Here is a 16,330-nt window from a genome sequence, read left to right as displayed (position 1 = left end):
AAAATGTTTAACATATATGTATTATATTATATATATATATATATATATATATATATATATATATATATATGACATAGTTTATATAAGTGACAACAGACATCGACTAGACCGTGGCTGGAACAAAACGTAAGAAGGACGTTACCACAGATGAGCATCAAGTTATCTTGACTCGACGCTTTTTACACAGGAAATGACAGAACTTGATATGTCCAAGCAAAAGGGAACGACTTCAGTTGGGTTTATTTCTCAAGAAGTGGAGATGTAGTTGTTGTCACTGTTGTTTTTTGTTATAACTGATAACTTGCTGATAACGTCAACAGAGCTTGAGACACTGACACAGTGTAGCATTATAGAATACCGACCGTGCTACTATGTATTTTCTTTTATCTTCCTGGCGTCCTTATATTCTAAAAATGGTCTTCATTCTTTTTCACTTTAGATATTCACATATTTTGTTTAAGTCTCATTTTTTTTTGGTATATATACATTACATATACATATATCATGTATTGTGTGCGTTTGCTTTATTAGTTGTTTGCTTTAAGTCACACACATTTCCATTGTCATTCAACGTTGTTAGGCATTTTAGGAAAGTTCATTATAATGGACGTAACGTTGTTCTTGGCAGTTTTTCGACTTGTGTACTTGAATGGAAAGTCATATGATATTTTTTTAAGTTGGTATTTGCATCAAAATTTCTTTCAGATTACAAATCAAATCATAAAGAGTGAACTCACTACGATTTCTTAAAAAAAAAATGAAAGACAGCGTTTAGACCAGAGACATATAATTTGGTTGCTAAGAACTTTGTGTTGTAGATAAATTGGACGAAAGACGCATTAACTCCCATATGAGATGACGCGATCATTCAAACTGAAAAGTAGGGTCTTCCCCTGTCATCTTTTCGTTGTACCATTTGTCAAACATTTCGTTCTGAGTCACGGTGAAGCGATCCTTCCACTGTCCAGAATAGCCTGCAAGAATAACGAAATAAAACTTGCCATGAGTGAATCCATAAGGCGTAAACGGTTTACAAATGGCGGGGAATATTAGAAATTATGAAGTCATGGAATTCATAATCTACAATTCTAGAAAAATTCAAACTTGAGTGGTGATAAATCTAAAAAGAGAGAAACATGTTAAATCAAAGGACGTTAGAGGTACATGAAAAGAAAGAGATTTGCGGAAGATTTTTTTTTTGGTTTTGTTTATGCTTATTATTACTATTATCATTATTCAGTCGACCAGGTAAAGAATATAGGATACATATAATAAACATTACAAACATGAAACAAAAACCAGGATGAATATTACAAAGGAATACACTGTACTGTACACGTTACACAAAATGAATATGAAATAAATGGAGACAACATGAGGGTCAGGGCACACAAAAGTCAAGACATTCACTCTTGCCCGTATAGGCATGTGAGCTCACACATGTTGCCCCTAAATAACATCAAACAATCATTCAAAACTAAAACATTATCCCTCAACCCCTGATCCCCACCCCTTAACGCCATGACCCACATCAAACTTTAAAACATGAAAAACACAATAAAATTCTAATATAATCATCCAATCATTAACTTCATTTATAATCATATTCACATTAACTAATTTAAAAAAATACAACTCTAAACCTTTAACCTCTTAAACAATAATCATCGTAATCGTCAGGTTAAAAAGTGAAACACATGCGTACAAATCAAAACTAAAACTATCACTCAATGTGATTTTACATATTTGGATTGAAGGGAAGGAGGAAAAGAAGAAATGAAGGGCGAGCTGATAAACAGCTGAAAGAGATGACAATCAGGAAACATGGAAGAGAGTAAGGGTGAAAACAAACAATCAAGTAAAGATAAAGGAAATTAGGGAAAAAAAGACAAGAGGATTTCAAAGAAGGATAAAAGAAAGGGCAAAAGGGGGTAAAAGAAGAAGTAGGCATGTGGCAGACTGAGAAGAAACTGGACGATTAACATTTGATTAAGAGAAGGGAGATAACAGGTAAGAAGAAGAAGGTTAGGGAAAAGGCAGTCATGGGGGTCGTGGCTTTTACCTTTGCCCAAGAATGGAAAGCTCTTGATCTGTTCAAAGAAGACCTTGTTGCCTTCTTTCGCGTTCGCCTCACCGGTGGCGTACGTCTTACTCATTCCTTTGAACGAGCTGTGCTCTACCACCTTCTGAAGCTCATCCGCAGTCAGATCAACGCCGAGAAAATTGGCCACGTCTCGGACACTGCCCACTGGATCCTATTTGCGAAATGAACACGTTGTTGCGTGACCTGACTGTTGTTATTGTTGTTTGTCTTTTAATCCAAAGTCATTATAAAGCATCTGTGAAGTTGTGATTGGAATGAACGTTCGTTGAAGAGAGGAAAGTTACGATATAAAAAAAGAAAAAAAAAAGATGAAGCAGTTTTGTCGTGACCGAGTCGGCAATGAAAATTGAACGTTTCTAGGCAGATATCCTTTTACTTCGAGATAAATTGCATCGTGTGCACGCACCATCAGGAAGTCGGAAATAGTACATAGGTAGATTGAAAACTGACACAGCGGTAAGAAATACTATAGGGGAGGGTACAAGCTGAAATCTAATATTTGCTACATTGCTACCTCGCCATCTTTTTGCTCAAGCATTTACGCCAGATATCTATTCCTACAGCTCGGTAGCGAGGGACATCTAAACATCTCGTCCTTGGTGGAAAGCAAGAGGGAAGCTTTGAACCACGCGATATCCTGTTTTCAAGTCCAGAGTATCATACTTATACCTCATCGCATATTTAAATTCTGTCCAAAGGAATTGATATCGTATTGCTTGCGATTGATATGCTGTATCTGCATATATCTATGTCATTGCAGTCAAAATTTCTGTTATCAACTTTGCCAATATCCGTATAGGAAGGAGGCTGTCCTCAGTTTCCATGCCATTAAAAAAAAATGCTGAATGCTAATCCTTAAAGAATGAACGAAACATGGTAGTGATCGAGCTGCTGTTTCTTTTTTTCTGTTTACCTTTCTCATACTCTCATAGAAGAAAAATGCAGCGTTTTTCTTTTCCCTGATTTTCCAGAATTCCCTGACGTGATCACGCCAGGGTCCAAAAGCGTCTTCTGCAGCACAAGAAGAAAATAAAGCAAAATATTATATGATACGAGTCATCAGAAATAGTTAGTACTTTTTGAATCCTAATGAAATGAAGATGAGTTAATCAAATAATCTCTCGCGGGGCCAGGGCAAGGAGGGAGGGGGAGGGTTGGTGAAGGGGTGGGGGGACAATACATAGGAACACATAGGGCCTAACCACTTGGCCCCTACTTTTTTTTTAACCCAGGAAGTTGCACGAGAAAACAAAAGTGGTTACTTTTTTTGTGTATGTGTTTTTTTGTGCGTGTGTGTGGTGTTTTGCTTGTCAGTTGAAGAAACCCGGAACTGGCGCATTAGAAAGTTGCGCTGAAGGCCTTAGTTTTTATTACTCTATCTTTTTTCCCCTTTTCAGTTGAGGAAATCCGTGAGTAGCACCAGAAATAATTATGAACTGCCCCCCCCCCCCCCCCCCCCCCGACACACACACTTTTAAAAACGTTGCGCCAGCCATGTCTCGGGTAGTGGAAAGGTAAACGTTATTGAAATGTTTTCCTGTTGCCACTATCATGGTAGAGTGCACTTACTGTCTTCCAAAAATACACCCAGCAATAACTCCCAACTAAAGTCCGGTGGCTTGGTCTCAACCCTCATCACCATGTTGTAGAGTGAGTTCAGGACATCCTTGGGGTTGCGAGCCACGCAAATGACCTGTGATTTGAAACAAAAAGCGTCTGAAGATACATTCTGCAGCGTTTGGAACTCCATGGATGATCATAAAATGCTTTTTTTTTTTAAGATAAACATGGCATTTCTTGTTTGATTCATTGTGCCACAGTTCAAAAGAAACAAAGAAAAGAAAAAGAAGAAAACGTAGTGCACTTTGCACTTGTTCAAAAGAAAAATGCAACAACAAATTTACATATAAAAAAAGATTTTATAAAGTGTAACATTAAGAACCTGCTCAAAAGCAGAAGCTTGTACAATGTAGGCTCTAAAGTAATGACTGGTGAATTAATGCTTGAGTCACACACGGCCGGGTCACAAAACGGATTTGATCCGAGTGAAAATGAGCCGGATTAGTCCCGGAATTGAGAAAAATTTATGCTACAGTCACACACGGCCGGATTTCGAACCGGGTCCATAAGGAATTAAAACCGTATCGACCAGGTTCGAGCCGTAGAGACCCGTATTGACAAGTATCGAACCGTATAAAGATCCTCTTAATAAATCCTTAACTGAATCCTTTTCAACCCCTATCGACCAGTGGCGACCAGCTTCGACCCGTACCGTAAACCTTGTCATCATCCGTTGCATTAAGGCAATGCGGTATACGGCAAGGGTCCATATGGTTCTGCGCTGCGGTTAGCAGCGGGTCGATGCCAGTCAATGCGGTTCGAACCGGTTCAATTCGGATATCAATATGGAATTGAAATCCGTGACAAAATTTTAAACATGACCAAATTTTTTTTTCACCGCCGTATCGTAGCCCACGGAATCCATCAGGAATTGACACGGGTTACGATACGGATCAGTGCGGGTCTCTACGGCTCGAACCGGGTCGATACGGTTTTAATTCCTTATGAACCCAGTCCGGCCGTGTGTGACTCTAGCATAAGTTGAGAACGTAATGTGTCGATAATGTAATGATTTTTTAAAAAAAATAAAATTACCTAATGCACTGATAATTGTAGAGTTCATGATTAACATAAGATAAGAAAGTTTAGTCACAATTTGGTACATAAATTTCGTCACCCGGTTGGGATTTTACTGTAAGTGCACAAAGATATTTCCAGTGATTAGAATAAGACAATTAAGGACGTTCCTCAGTTGAGTTTGTGCGCATTCTAGCTGCGCAGGTGTCAGTGACGTAACAAAGAGCGTAGAAGCACACGCACGAGTGATGAGCTGAGCTAGCTGAGCTGAGCAGCTGCTAGTAGATTGACCTCAAAGAGATTATACTCTTTGATCGAGCTAAAGTGTGGTACGTGTACGTAATGGTACGTGTACGTACGGATACCCGACAGCTCCCCACCGCGGCCGCGCCGGGCAGCCGCGTTGGGCGGCCACGCTCGGCTCGCGTGCCGACTGTACGCGCTACAATCTGTACTCCGAGCCGTAAATGGTCATTGTAGCACAACACTGATTGACGGAATCGCGAAGCTTGGAAGTGGAACAGAGCTGTTTCCATTTTCAATCCATAGATCTGTTTTGTGACATGAAGTTCATCATCCGGTCATCAACATGGTAAAGTCGAGTGCTAAGGTACCAAGGGCCTCTAGGCCCTAGTCGGGGTCTAAGGCTCACTAGTCTATTGGACTAGGTGTTAAAAACAACAGCAACAACAACAACAACAACAACAAAACAAGCATATGACACACATTTCATCTTTAGGTCTAGCAGCTAAAACAATCTGAGTATCTCTGTTAAAATCTAAATTAGATCTAGATTTGTCATTACTAGTAATACAAAATATTGTTCTTTTATTTTTGGTTACAAAATAGAAGGTCACGAAAGTGTTATCAAACAAGACTTTTCATCACTTTCACCATTCGTATATATATATTTATATATTTTTATTACCAAATCTGGTGTAACAAAAGGAGAATTAAAGATTTTTTTTTCGGGGGGGGGGGGGGGGGGGGGCAAGGTACATCTCCATAGCTTACAACACGCACTTTACCAACCACTGCAACAACCAACACATGCAATCTACAATCAACGTCATTGTATCAAGATTTGTTTTTCCTTTGGAGGACCGTCAGACTAATGCCAAAACTCCCATTTCCTTATATTTACTCTTCTTCACTATCACTTTCTCTACATGGTTACAGCAAGTGGGTAAAACAAACAAACAAGCGTGAATGTCAATAATATGGAGTTTTCCACGCTTGCATCCATGACATCATTATGGCTGTGTAAGAGAAATGATAACAAAAACGCACATGGACCTTTCTTTCTGAATATTTTTCACCATATCATTGCAATTGTGGCAAGTTTTTTTGTTTGTTTGTGTGTGTGTGTGTGTTTTTTTTTTTTTAAGAAAATGGGGTTTCGAGTTAACCGCATAACCGCATGAGATTCATGCATCTATATAGCAGGGTATATCCCTGCATTGGTTCCTGACCAAATTTGGGGGTCTTACGATGATTTCTGTCGCAAGAAGGCTCTGCTAGCACTAAAACGAGCACATGAACCCCCCCCCCCCCATTTTTACAATTGTTCTGCATTAACCCATAAACTGCTGTGGGCCACGTTAGTGGCCCTGAGCTACATTTTTTGTCATTTTGTTATTAAGAACAAGTATTTAAGTGAAAACTTAAGCTATTTCACTGAAACACATTTACATTTAACAAACCAGAGCAGAAATAATAAGTTTTATCATAAAAGTGAAATTTTATAGCTAAAGAAGATGTCAAAATATGCGTTTTGAAACAGAGTACAACAGTAAAATCAATATATGGAACTACATGGACATTGATTACATTACTCACAATTATTCAAACATCTCAGCAGTAAAAAGAGATAAACACCTGAATTTCTTGTATTAGTGTCGTAACATACCAATGTACAAAATTAGGTAGAAAATTTGGAAAGCGATATTGGAAATTTTGAATTATGTCATGCTTTTTCATATTTTTGAAAAATATTACGGTATTTTTCAATACGAAAATTGGTTTTTGATGCAGAATATGAAAATTATACTTGAAATTTACTGGAAAATTATTTTCTTAGCTCAAATTTTCAATCTATCCTCTTCAAAATGAACATCACATAAAAATTAGAAATATAATATTTTTCAATAATTTCCATATTATCTGTGTGGCCCTACAACTAAAGATGCCAAAAATACCCTCAGCAGTTTATGGGTTAAGTAACCCTTCTTCTACAATTTGATAAAGTTTCGTAAAAATGACATGGGTTTTGAATGTACAGCATGACATTCACCAACCCCACCTATAATCAGGACACCCACGAGAGGTCTATAACCAGATTTTGGGGTCCGGTGAGGTGATTTCTACCATCTGGGGATGCTGCCAGCACAAAAATTAGGACATGAACACCCACTTTTTATTGTTTTTCTGGAATTAGTAAGCTCTATTCTATAATTTGGCAAAGTTTCGTGAAAATGACATGGGTTTTGAATGAACAGCTAGCATAGGTTTTATGAACCCACCTTATCGGGGTATCCCTGCATAGGTTCTTCACCAGATTTTGGGGACTTACGATGATATATGTTGCATGGGGGCGCTGCTAGCACAAAAACGAGCACATGAACCCTCACTTTTCATAGTTTTTCTGGAATAAGTAAGCCTTTTCCTACAATTTGGTGCAGTTTCGTGAAAATGACATGGGTTTTGAATGTACAGCATGAGATTTATGAACCCACCCTGTTAGGGCGATCCTGGATAGGTTCCTAACCAGATTTTACGTATGTCGCGTGGGGTCGCTGCTAGCACAAAAATGAGCAAATGAACCCCCACTTTTGATTGTTTTTCTGGTATAAGTGAGCCTTTTTCTACAATTTGGTAAATTTTCATGAATTTGACATGGGTTTTGAATGTACAGCATAAGTTTTATGAACCCACCCTGTCAGGGCATCCCTGCACAAGTTCCTGACCAGATTTTGGGGACTAACGATGATATAATTATGTCGCATAGGGGCGCTGCTAGCACAAAAACGAGCACATGAACCCCACTTTTGATTGTTTTTCTGGAATAAGTAAGCCTCTGTCTACAATTTGGTAAAGTTTCGTGAAATTGACATTGGTTTTGAATGTACAGCATAAATTTTATGAAACTTGTCCTTTTGCTCACCTCTAACAGAAAACGAGGTTGAGAAGGATTTGAGAGATTTCGGTGTTTTCTGCTGCGTGAGGGCGCTGCTTGCTCAAGAATGAGAGTGTAAACCCCAACTTCAAAACCTTTTCCTCGTTTTGGGTACCCTTTTCTGCAATTCTTGCAAATTTGGAGAAAATGACGTGGATTTTGAAAGAATTATAGGGATCTAAGCTTGTCATTGCAGATTTTGTTGCCAATCATGGTCTTGATCCTGTAACACTATCATTTTGGTACAGGACGGCAGATTAGTCATATATTCTTCAAAGTCCCGTAGAAGAAAAACAAGCACATGAACCTATGGTTTTATTTACCTATTTGGGCTTCGGATGGGTCAAAGTTACGGTATGGAAAGTTTCAAAAAAATGACATGGATGTCACTTTAACTGAGGAACGTCCTTAAACACAAGATTTTAAGAAATTCAATTTGAGATTTTGCTTCAAGGATCTCAGAGAGCTTGATTAGATCAGACCAGAATCTAACTCCATTCCAAAATGAAAGGCATTGGTGGCTACAAGAGGCTCAACTGCCGACCACTTCATTCCCTTATTAAGTTTATCAATTACACCATATCGTATAAAGTCACTCCTTAACATTATACACTACAGTGATAATGGTGATGATGATAATAATAATTGTAATAATAGTAATAATAATGATATTGATAATAATGACAATAATACTTTTTTTTTTTACTTTGTAGGATCTCGCAAATCCACTCGTGGTCTATCCTTGTCTGTTTTTGATGTGCAATGCTTGGTAAAAAATGTTCAGCATAATTGACAGACTGGACTTGCTCTGACTTACCCTCCCTCTATCTTCCAGCTTTGGTGGTAGGAAACGGAGAGGAAGGTGGGTGATAATGACACGTGGGGACGGCGCCTTCGCAATCTTATCCGCAAAGGGAGAAAGGTTCAAAGGATTCTTGAGCTCTTCCTCGCGGGTAGCCGGCATCTTTTGCGTCATGTCGATCATCTCCACGGTGCCGGTGGCGAGTGACCGGTCGATCTTTTCTGGCTCCCCTTTGGTGAGGATCAGACCAACAATTTCGAACATCCAGTGAGTTCCTTCGAAAAGATGCACAAAGAGATTAAGAGGAACGAAAGAATTGTGCGTTTAATGTAATGTTCTGAAAAAAACAAACAAACACACACACACATAATATTGTGGCGAAAAGTTGTGGTGTGTATCCTCTGTGATATGATTTATAACCACCAACGTGACGAGGAATATATCACTTATATACTAACGTCTTGTCTGTGTGCATATTATGTGTACTCGTGTCTCTCTGGGATGTGTGTCTATGTCTGTACGTTTTCCCAATAACTATAGCACCAACATCACAATCACAACAGCGTCGTCCTACATCGGCACACAAAAACGTTCCTGGTAGCGAGCAGTCTAAGCAGTCAGTGGGCAAGCAGCTCACGAACCACACAGTTTATTTGGGAGTCTGAGCACAACTCAGATACTAGGTTTTATTACTCGTGAAACTTGGTTTTAACAAATATCGAGTTGGGTGGTAGAAAACATTACTACATCAGATCATGACGTGAAACACATGGGAAAATGACGTTCGAGCCTGGCGGCACGAGAGCATCGGATGCTGCTCCTAATGTTTTTATTATAAGGCTCTGCCAGACCAAAACAGCATCAGCCGAGGTCAAGTTCTCACGACCTACCGTTATATTTACCAACCAGAATTAACATATTCATAAAAGGGAGACAGATTTAACGGATTAAACTATAAACGGACTAGATTGACAGGGGAGGGAGGAGAGCTGGGCAGTGAGGAAACTCAGGATACTTGCGTTCACGGGCCGCTGCCCATGTTTATTACCGAGCCGATGCTCAGTAAAGCGGGTTCCCACTATCACGATTGGCGCCACGATTGGAATCGTGGTCTTAATCGTGAAGCAATCGTGGTGATCTTATTGGATCGTATCAGATCTTGAGGTCAATCGTAGCAATCGCGTTAATCGTAGAAAATTTTTGGACGGTTCAAAATTTTTCTGCGATTAACACTATTAATTTTTGATTGTGATCATCGCATCAGATTGTCTTGGATCGTATCACAACGCAGCAAATCTTAATTTATCGTGCTTCTTAATCGTGTTAATCGGGATCGATTTTTTCACTTTCCTTCTGCTTATTTTTTTTTCACATTTATTTTGCCCTTATCTTACCTGCAAATTGTATATGTTTTGTATTCCGCGAGGTTGATTAAGGGAGGGGTGACACAATGAAATATGAAATAACGACATCACTGAAACACCCACCTGAAGTAGAATGTTTCACATATCCCACAAAGTAACTTTTGTGACTTTTGAAAAGTGACCATTGTCGTGGATGCTTGGTCACTCGTGCATGACTATAAAGATCACTGTCATTATTTCTCATATAGAAGTTAATCAATAAATGTAGAAATACCCCTGCGAAATAATTTTGCTTGATTTTTATTGTTAAAAAGTGACATTATTTAGGGGAGTGACCTTTCTGTTGTGTGTATATCGGTTTTGTTAAACACTGTTAAAAACAACAACAATAAATCAAGCCAAACCAACCAAACTTTCAATACCCCATGAGATAACGACATTTTTAAACAAACTTGCATATGATACATACTATGCGAATATGAAATCAAACACAGAAATAATACTAACAGTTCGGCCAACTAGCGTATATAACACATACAATGTATTATGTTGCTTCATGTATTTCAAAGGAAGGTGAAAACAGTTTGTCTTTATCTTTTTTTTTTCTAGGGAAGAGAGGGCAATGATCTGATCTTGTGTATTCCGGGTTTGTTTGTTTGTTTGTTTGTTTGTTTGTTGTTGTTTTTTTTTTTGGGGGGGGGAGGAAGAGGGGAAGGGTGAGCAGGTCGATTCAATAATTTATTTCTATAGGCTAAATTAGAGGAGGGACTATCTGAGGTTGTGGCTGGCGTAGGTGATGCTTTCTCTCTGATGATAACGTAATTGTCATTCGCAATACATTGTACTGCAAAGGTCACGTTGTCATCATTCTCAACCTGTCAACCCTTGCCATCATCAATGATATTGTGGATAGTAGGCCTAATCACTCTGCAGAAGTTAAGGAAACGATGAAATCCATGTCCATTGTCAGCCGGACTATAATTTCCCGTTCGGTTCCAATCGCAACTTAAATGGGGGTTGCTTTTGATCCCGATCGTGAAAGATATCGTATCTTATCTCAACAGCCCGCATTGGTTCGCGGTATTCGTATTGGAACGTATCAGAACGTAGCTGCACGCACCAAATCGGGGATCCCAATCGTAATGATCGTGGTAGATCGGAACCAATCCGACTCAATCGGACTCAATCGGGACAATCCTATCGGATCGTATTTGAACGGGAGACAAGATCGTGACAGATCGTATTATACTTGAAATAGACCAATCGTGACCATATCGCATCTAAGCGAACCAACACGTATTGACTCGCATAACCTCGTATCCAAACGTGAAATTTCAGACGAGTTCAACGAAACTTCCACTATCAGTTACGAATGTCCAATCGTGGCGTTCGTAATGGATCGCGCGGTAGTGGGAACGCCGCTTAACCGACTGTGCTATCCTCTGTTGCCCACCGACTCCGACCAGCCGCCCGGAAGGGGTGGGGGGGGGGAGACTTAACAGATTTAACTATAACGGGACTAAATTAACAGGGGAGGGAGGAGAGCTGGGCAGTGAGGAAACTCAGGGTACTTGCGTGCACAGGCCGCTGCCCATGTCTATCACCGAGCCGCTGCTCAGTAACCGTCTGTGCTATCCTCTGTTCCTCACCGACTCCAACCCGCCGCCCGGGGTAAGCCGATGTGCAAATATACTCGTAGCTTACAAACCAAAGTTGCTTTTTGTTCTATGTAGGGACTTGCAGCACCCAATGCCTCTACCTGTCCAGGCCCGTGCCTTGTTTCAAACTTGTCTGCTCTCTGAGATCCTGCTCGTCGGATTCTCTCTCATTTCCAGACCAGAACCCGGACATATTTATACCCCTCCCGACCACTAAAATGGGAGGGCAGATAAAGAAAATCATTACATTACGTTTGGTCATTACTTCTTAATCAAAAACTACTCTCGTTTCTCCCATTTTAGACAAAGCAAACCATACAAGCGATGACCAATCGGCGTTTGACCTTACCGACTTATCTGTTACCCTATCTGTAACACCACACTCGCCAGTACCTTCTTTCCGGGGTTTCATATAAAACATAAATTAATAAACTCCTTATACCACGGAACAAATCGCTAGATGCCTTGGGCGTACCTTCCGCACATTCTACCACACGGAGTGACTTAATGCAGTTTTGGACAAGGACCCCCTGTTTGGGGGTTTCTTTAAACATATAACAAAATTAACACTTCCATTACCTAAACTCTTTTCTGCGGCATTACTGAAAGGCTTAATCAAAGTTTCAGACAGTTCTCCATTGTTTTAGGTAGAGTCTTCGAAAAAACATAAGGAGATTAACTCTACCAATAACTGAATCTCTTGCATATATACCTACTTTATGCGTACACCTGAAACATCGGCAATGAATGAATTAACGTAAGCTTCCCACGGGGATCTATTGTTTTTGGCTTCATAATGAAATAAACAAAAATAATTAACTCTTTACTTTCGGGAGTCTTTAATTAATGTCATAGGGTGGTGCGATTGCGACCCAGCAGTAAAGGATGTCTTAAACGTATACTTAACAAGCTGCTATTGTCCACACTGGCACCTGGAAGTCTATGTGGTAAGAAGTATTAACTCTGTAAACCTCTATCTTTTACTCTGTAAATAGCTCTGAGAGTGAATGGCTTGTGCTGAATGACAGGAAACCTTCTCTTTTTCTGGCCGCAGAGGGCCTGTCCTGGGTGCATTTTTGTTACAATACAGGGCCGGCGGCGAATATTTTTTCCGTACATGGAAACGCTACAGGATATGAATTATTCATAAGTTGAGCTGAAATTTTGAAGTGCGCAAGCGCGTGGACTTCACAATTTATTCTATAGCTCGGCCAATTTGTACACGAATGAACGGACTCGCATACTGTACATACAGTGTATGGTAAGGGGGTACCACCTATCGGCAGGGTACCTTGACATCGGCACCCTGCGTATCATGGCTGTTTGCGTGTAGAACGAAATGTACGCGTGGGATTAAGTGCCATTTGCTATGAAACTAACAAACTAACAAACCAGACTGAACACGTTTCAATTACACATCCGCTCACGGTAACGACGCATGGCTGTGAAATTCACGTGTATTACCTATGGAGGGAGGGGGTGCCGATCTAAGTACCCCGCTGCGCGAAGAAAATGGTCACGACATTCAAAACTGCAGTACTTATGGCATATTGAGATAAGATTTAGGCGAATTTGTTTTATACTTTTGGAATAAACAAGCTACAGATCCTTAGGGTGACGATAGGTGGTACCCTCAATCATACATTACATACAGTACATACGATTCGCAGTTCATGAGCGCCCTACGTAACCCCGCTGGTAAATATGCGGGGAGCAGACAGCATCGTGATTGTCAGCGCAGCCAGGGCAGCCGGCGTGGCGAGCATGAGCGAGCATGCAGGGTTCGAAGAAAGTGCAGTCGATTTGAAGCAGGTACATTCGCAGCTCGCGTGAAATAAACAGCTTTACAAGCTACAACCTAAACTACAGCCATAGGCTTGGAATTGATGCCACATTACCACTATTCGTACATGCATAAATGGCCAAATGAGAGTTCTTCCGAAATCTTTCGCACGCCTTTTTTTGTCGATCGGGTACTCGTATTCGTTCGTAAATAAACCGCTTCCACAGAACAGTAGGGCTACTTCGCTATGAAGCGAATGTGCATTCATGTGCATGTGCATGTGGCGTTCATTGTCCGAAGTCCATGTGCATGCGCATTTCATTCTTTCAGCTCAACTTATGAATAATTCATGTCCTGTAGCGTTTCCATGTACGGAAAAAATATTCGCGGGCCGGCGCACTGTTTTCAAAAGTGTGGGGGCCCACTTCCGGGTTTCATGAGCTAACAAGCAAAAAAAAAAAAAAAAAAAAAAACAGGTCCTCAGCTCATCTCTACCCGTCCACTCTTCCGGGTTTCTTCAGCTGACAAGCAAAAAAAAAAAAAAAAAAAAATAGAATCGAATCGAATGAAATATGTTTTATATGATAATTTCATTCTCGTTTACATTGGTAGGATAAGATAAAGAGGATTTTTACGCCTAAATGATTTTTTCCCTTTCGAAGGTAAAAAAAAGGACAGAAAAAAATGTAACAAAATAAACCATAATGCGTTGATGAGTACATGCCTCATAACAATAGAAACAAAACTCGTACACAATGGTTTTTGTCATTGTACAAAATAAATTGAAATGATTTGAGTTTATTTCATTCTTTTCCATCTGGAACTAAGAATATTAACTTAAAGGAAGTTGAACATAATTTACTCGACGTTATAAAATGGTGTCACGCTAACAAAGTATGAGACAGAATAGGTGAATTAAACACCGCTACACCTTCGAAGAGAAAAATGTGTGTGATCATTATTGGGCGTAAGACTTATCTTATGTTATCATATATGCATAAAAGTAGATGGAAATTCTTTCAATATCACAATATACATACATATTGATATTTAATTCTATTCTATTGCAGGCGTGCGTAAGAAGCATGAAATTGATTTTTCCCTATCAAGTGTATCTATCCATCCAGCTAGGTAGCTACAAATGTGTATATATACAAAAATATAGGTATGATGCTATGTTTTCACTATTAACTGTCGTCATATCCTCTAGGAATAATCGGCGTATTTACCACACTCAATCTCTCATGTTATTCCTCGCAGTTACCCATACGACGCAATAAGACACACACATTGACACAATATACATTGTAGGTCCGCCGAGCAGGTATATAGGAAATCGCAAATGCTCTTAGCCATGACATTATAAACGCGTTTATCAGAATTTCAAGATTTGATATTTGTATAATGACCTTGATACATGATATACATGTATATATATATATATATATATATATATATATATATATATATATATATATATATATATATTTATATTTATATTATCAAGTCTTGGCTGGCTACCACGACTCCAGACACATGAAACTCGTCATTTCAATCATTATCCTGACATATCTGTATTTTTTATTGTGTTAGTTTAAATGGAATGCTGTCCCATGAGAAATCGTATACCTGACTTTGGATAGGTGCACAGCCAGATATCGTCTGGACGAACTTCAAATGTCTGCATTGCTTCAATACTGGAGTCCAGCACATTATTGGGAAGCACAGTCCCTTTGTATATGTGCACACCAGGGGCAGATGAAGGTTCCTTTTCTTCCATACTGGCTGATGTCTTTCCGTCCTGCATGTATCACGCAAATTGAAAATAAAAAAGAGAGAACGCTGAAAATGACTGCGAACTACGGGGACGTATAACATGCAATAATCAGAATGTATATCTGATCATTATAACCAATCTTGTATTTATCCTTCATGGTGGATGTAGGTATTTGTATGTCACAGTGCTCGAACCCGATGAAGAACAAGTGAGGACTGTAATAAGCAGCCTGCATATGCTAAATTAATCAAAAGTGGAACTGTAACTCATTCTCATCGTAACTTATCTTATTCCTAAAATTTATGCGATATCTAAGCTCATTTTCTTTACGAGTTAGATGTCCCACCCACATCAACACTCCGCTTTCATCATTCAAAACATTTTCTTCGAAATTAAAGTGATATTACGCCAACTCCTCGAACTTGCTTTTAAACTTGAACTCTTATATAGCAAAAGTTCAAGTTAGTTGTTGAAATGGAGCGGAGTTCATTATTTAGATGAGCTCCGCTTCCTGTTCAAGTTGATAATGGATAGTAATGGATATACTAAGAGAAAATAAAAGTAACGTTTGTAAAAAGAGTAGATTTTCACATGTTTTTGCAATGTTTTGTAATACCACAAAATCATATCAGCATAATTAAATGCAATGACAACGAAGGCAAAAACAAAAGGAAACAAATGCAGTGTTAAGATGTTGTCTCAACTTACGTTTGTCACATCTCTTTCAAAATGTTCTCAAATCTGCTAATGCCGTTTCACTGCATACAGGCCGCAAGTTGATATCACCTTCGAGGGCATTCATTCTCCCTCAAAAATATACACCAAACATATTCATTCAAATATTCATTCAAATCTCATTAAGCCATCTGATAAGTAAGAGATTTTAGGAAAAGCTGTCTTCATTTTTTTGACAAACCATATCGGTCAACCATGGACCTACTACATATATGGACCATGAACGGAGGTCTTTCTTTGATCCAATGTTCACCACCGCCACCTGATTATGTGCATCTTAATGAGTACATTCAGA

The 16,330-nt window shown here is 39.3% G+C and overlaps 1 protein-coding gene across 1 annotated transcript; it reads right to left on the bottom strand.

Annotated features, from left to right (window-relative positions):
• Positions 1–564: 564 nt before the first annotated feature.
• On the bottom strand, positions 565–15,318 carry LOC140240731 (sulfotransferase 1A1-like). Its single transcript, XM_072320495.1, has 6 exons — positions 15,153–15,318; positions 8,734–8,993; positions 3,674–3,797; positions 3,018–3,115; positions 2,063–2,255; positions 565–974 (listed from the first exon to the last, which is right to left on the bottom strand). The coding sequence occupies exons 1-6, from the start codon at positions 15,301–15,303 to the stop codon at positions 865–867; spliced, it is 936 nt and encodes a 311-aa protein (XP_072176596.1). The 5' UTR covers positions 15,304–15,318; the 3' UTR covers positions 565–864.
• Between the last annotated feature and the right edge of the window lie 1,012 nt (positions 15,319–16,330).

This window comes from Diadema setosum, chromosome 17 (assembly GCF_964275005.1).
Source record: "Diadema setosum chromosome 17, eeDiaSeto1, whole genome shotgun sequence".
NCBI classification, from domain to species: domain Eukaryota; kingdom Metazoa; phylum Echinodermata; class Echinoidea; order Diadematoida; family Diadematidae; genus Diadema; species Diadema setosum.
Note: the sequence above shows the minus strand (reverse complement) of the source record. Positions and strands in the feature narration are given on the sequence as shown.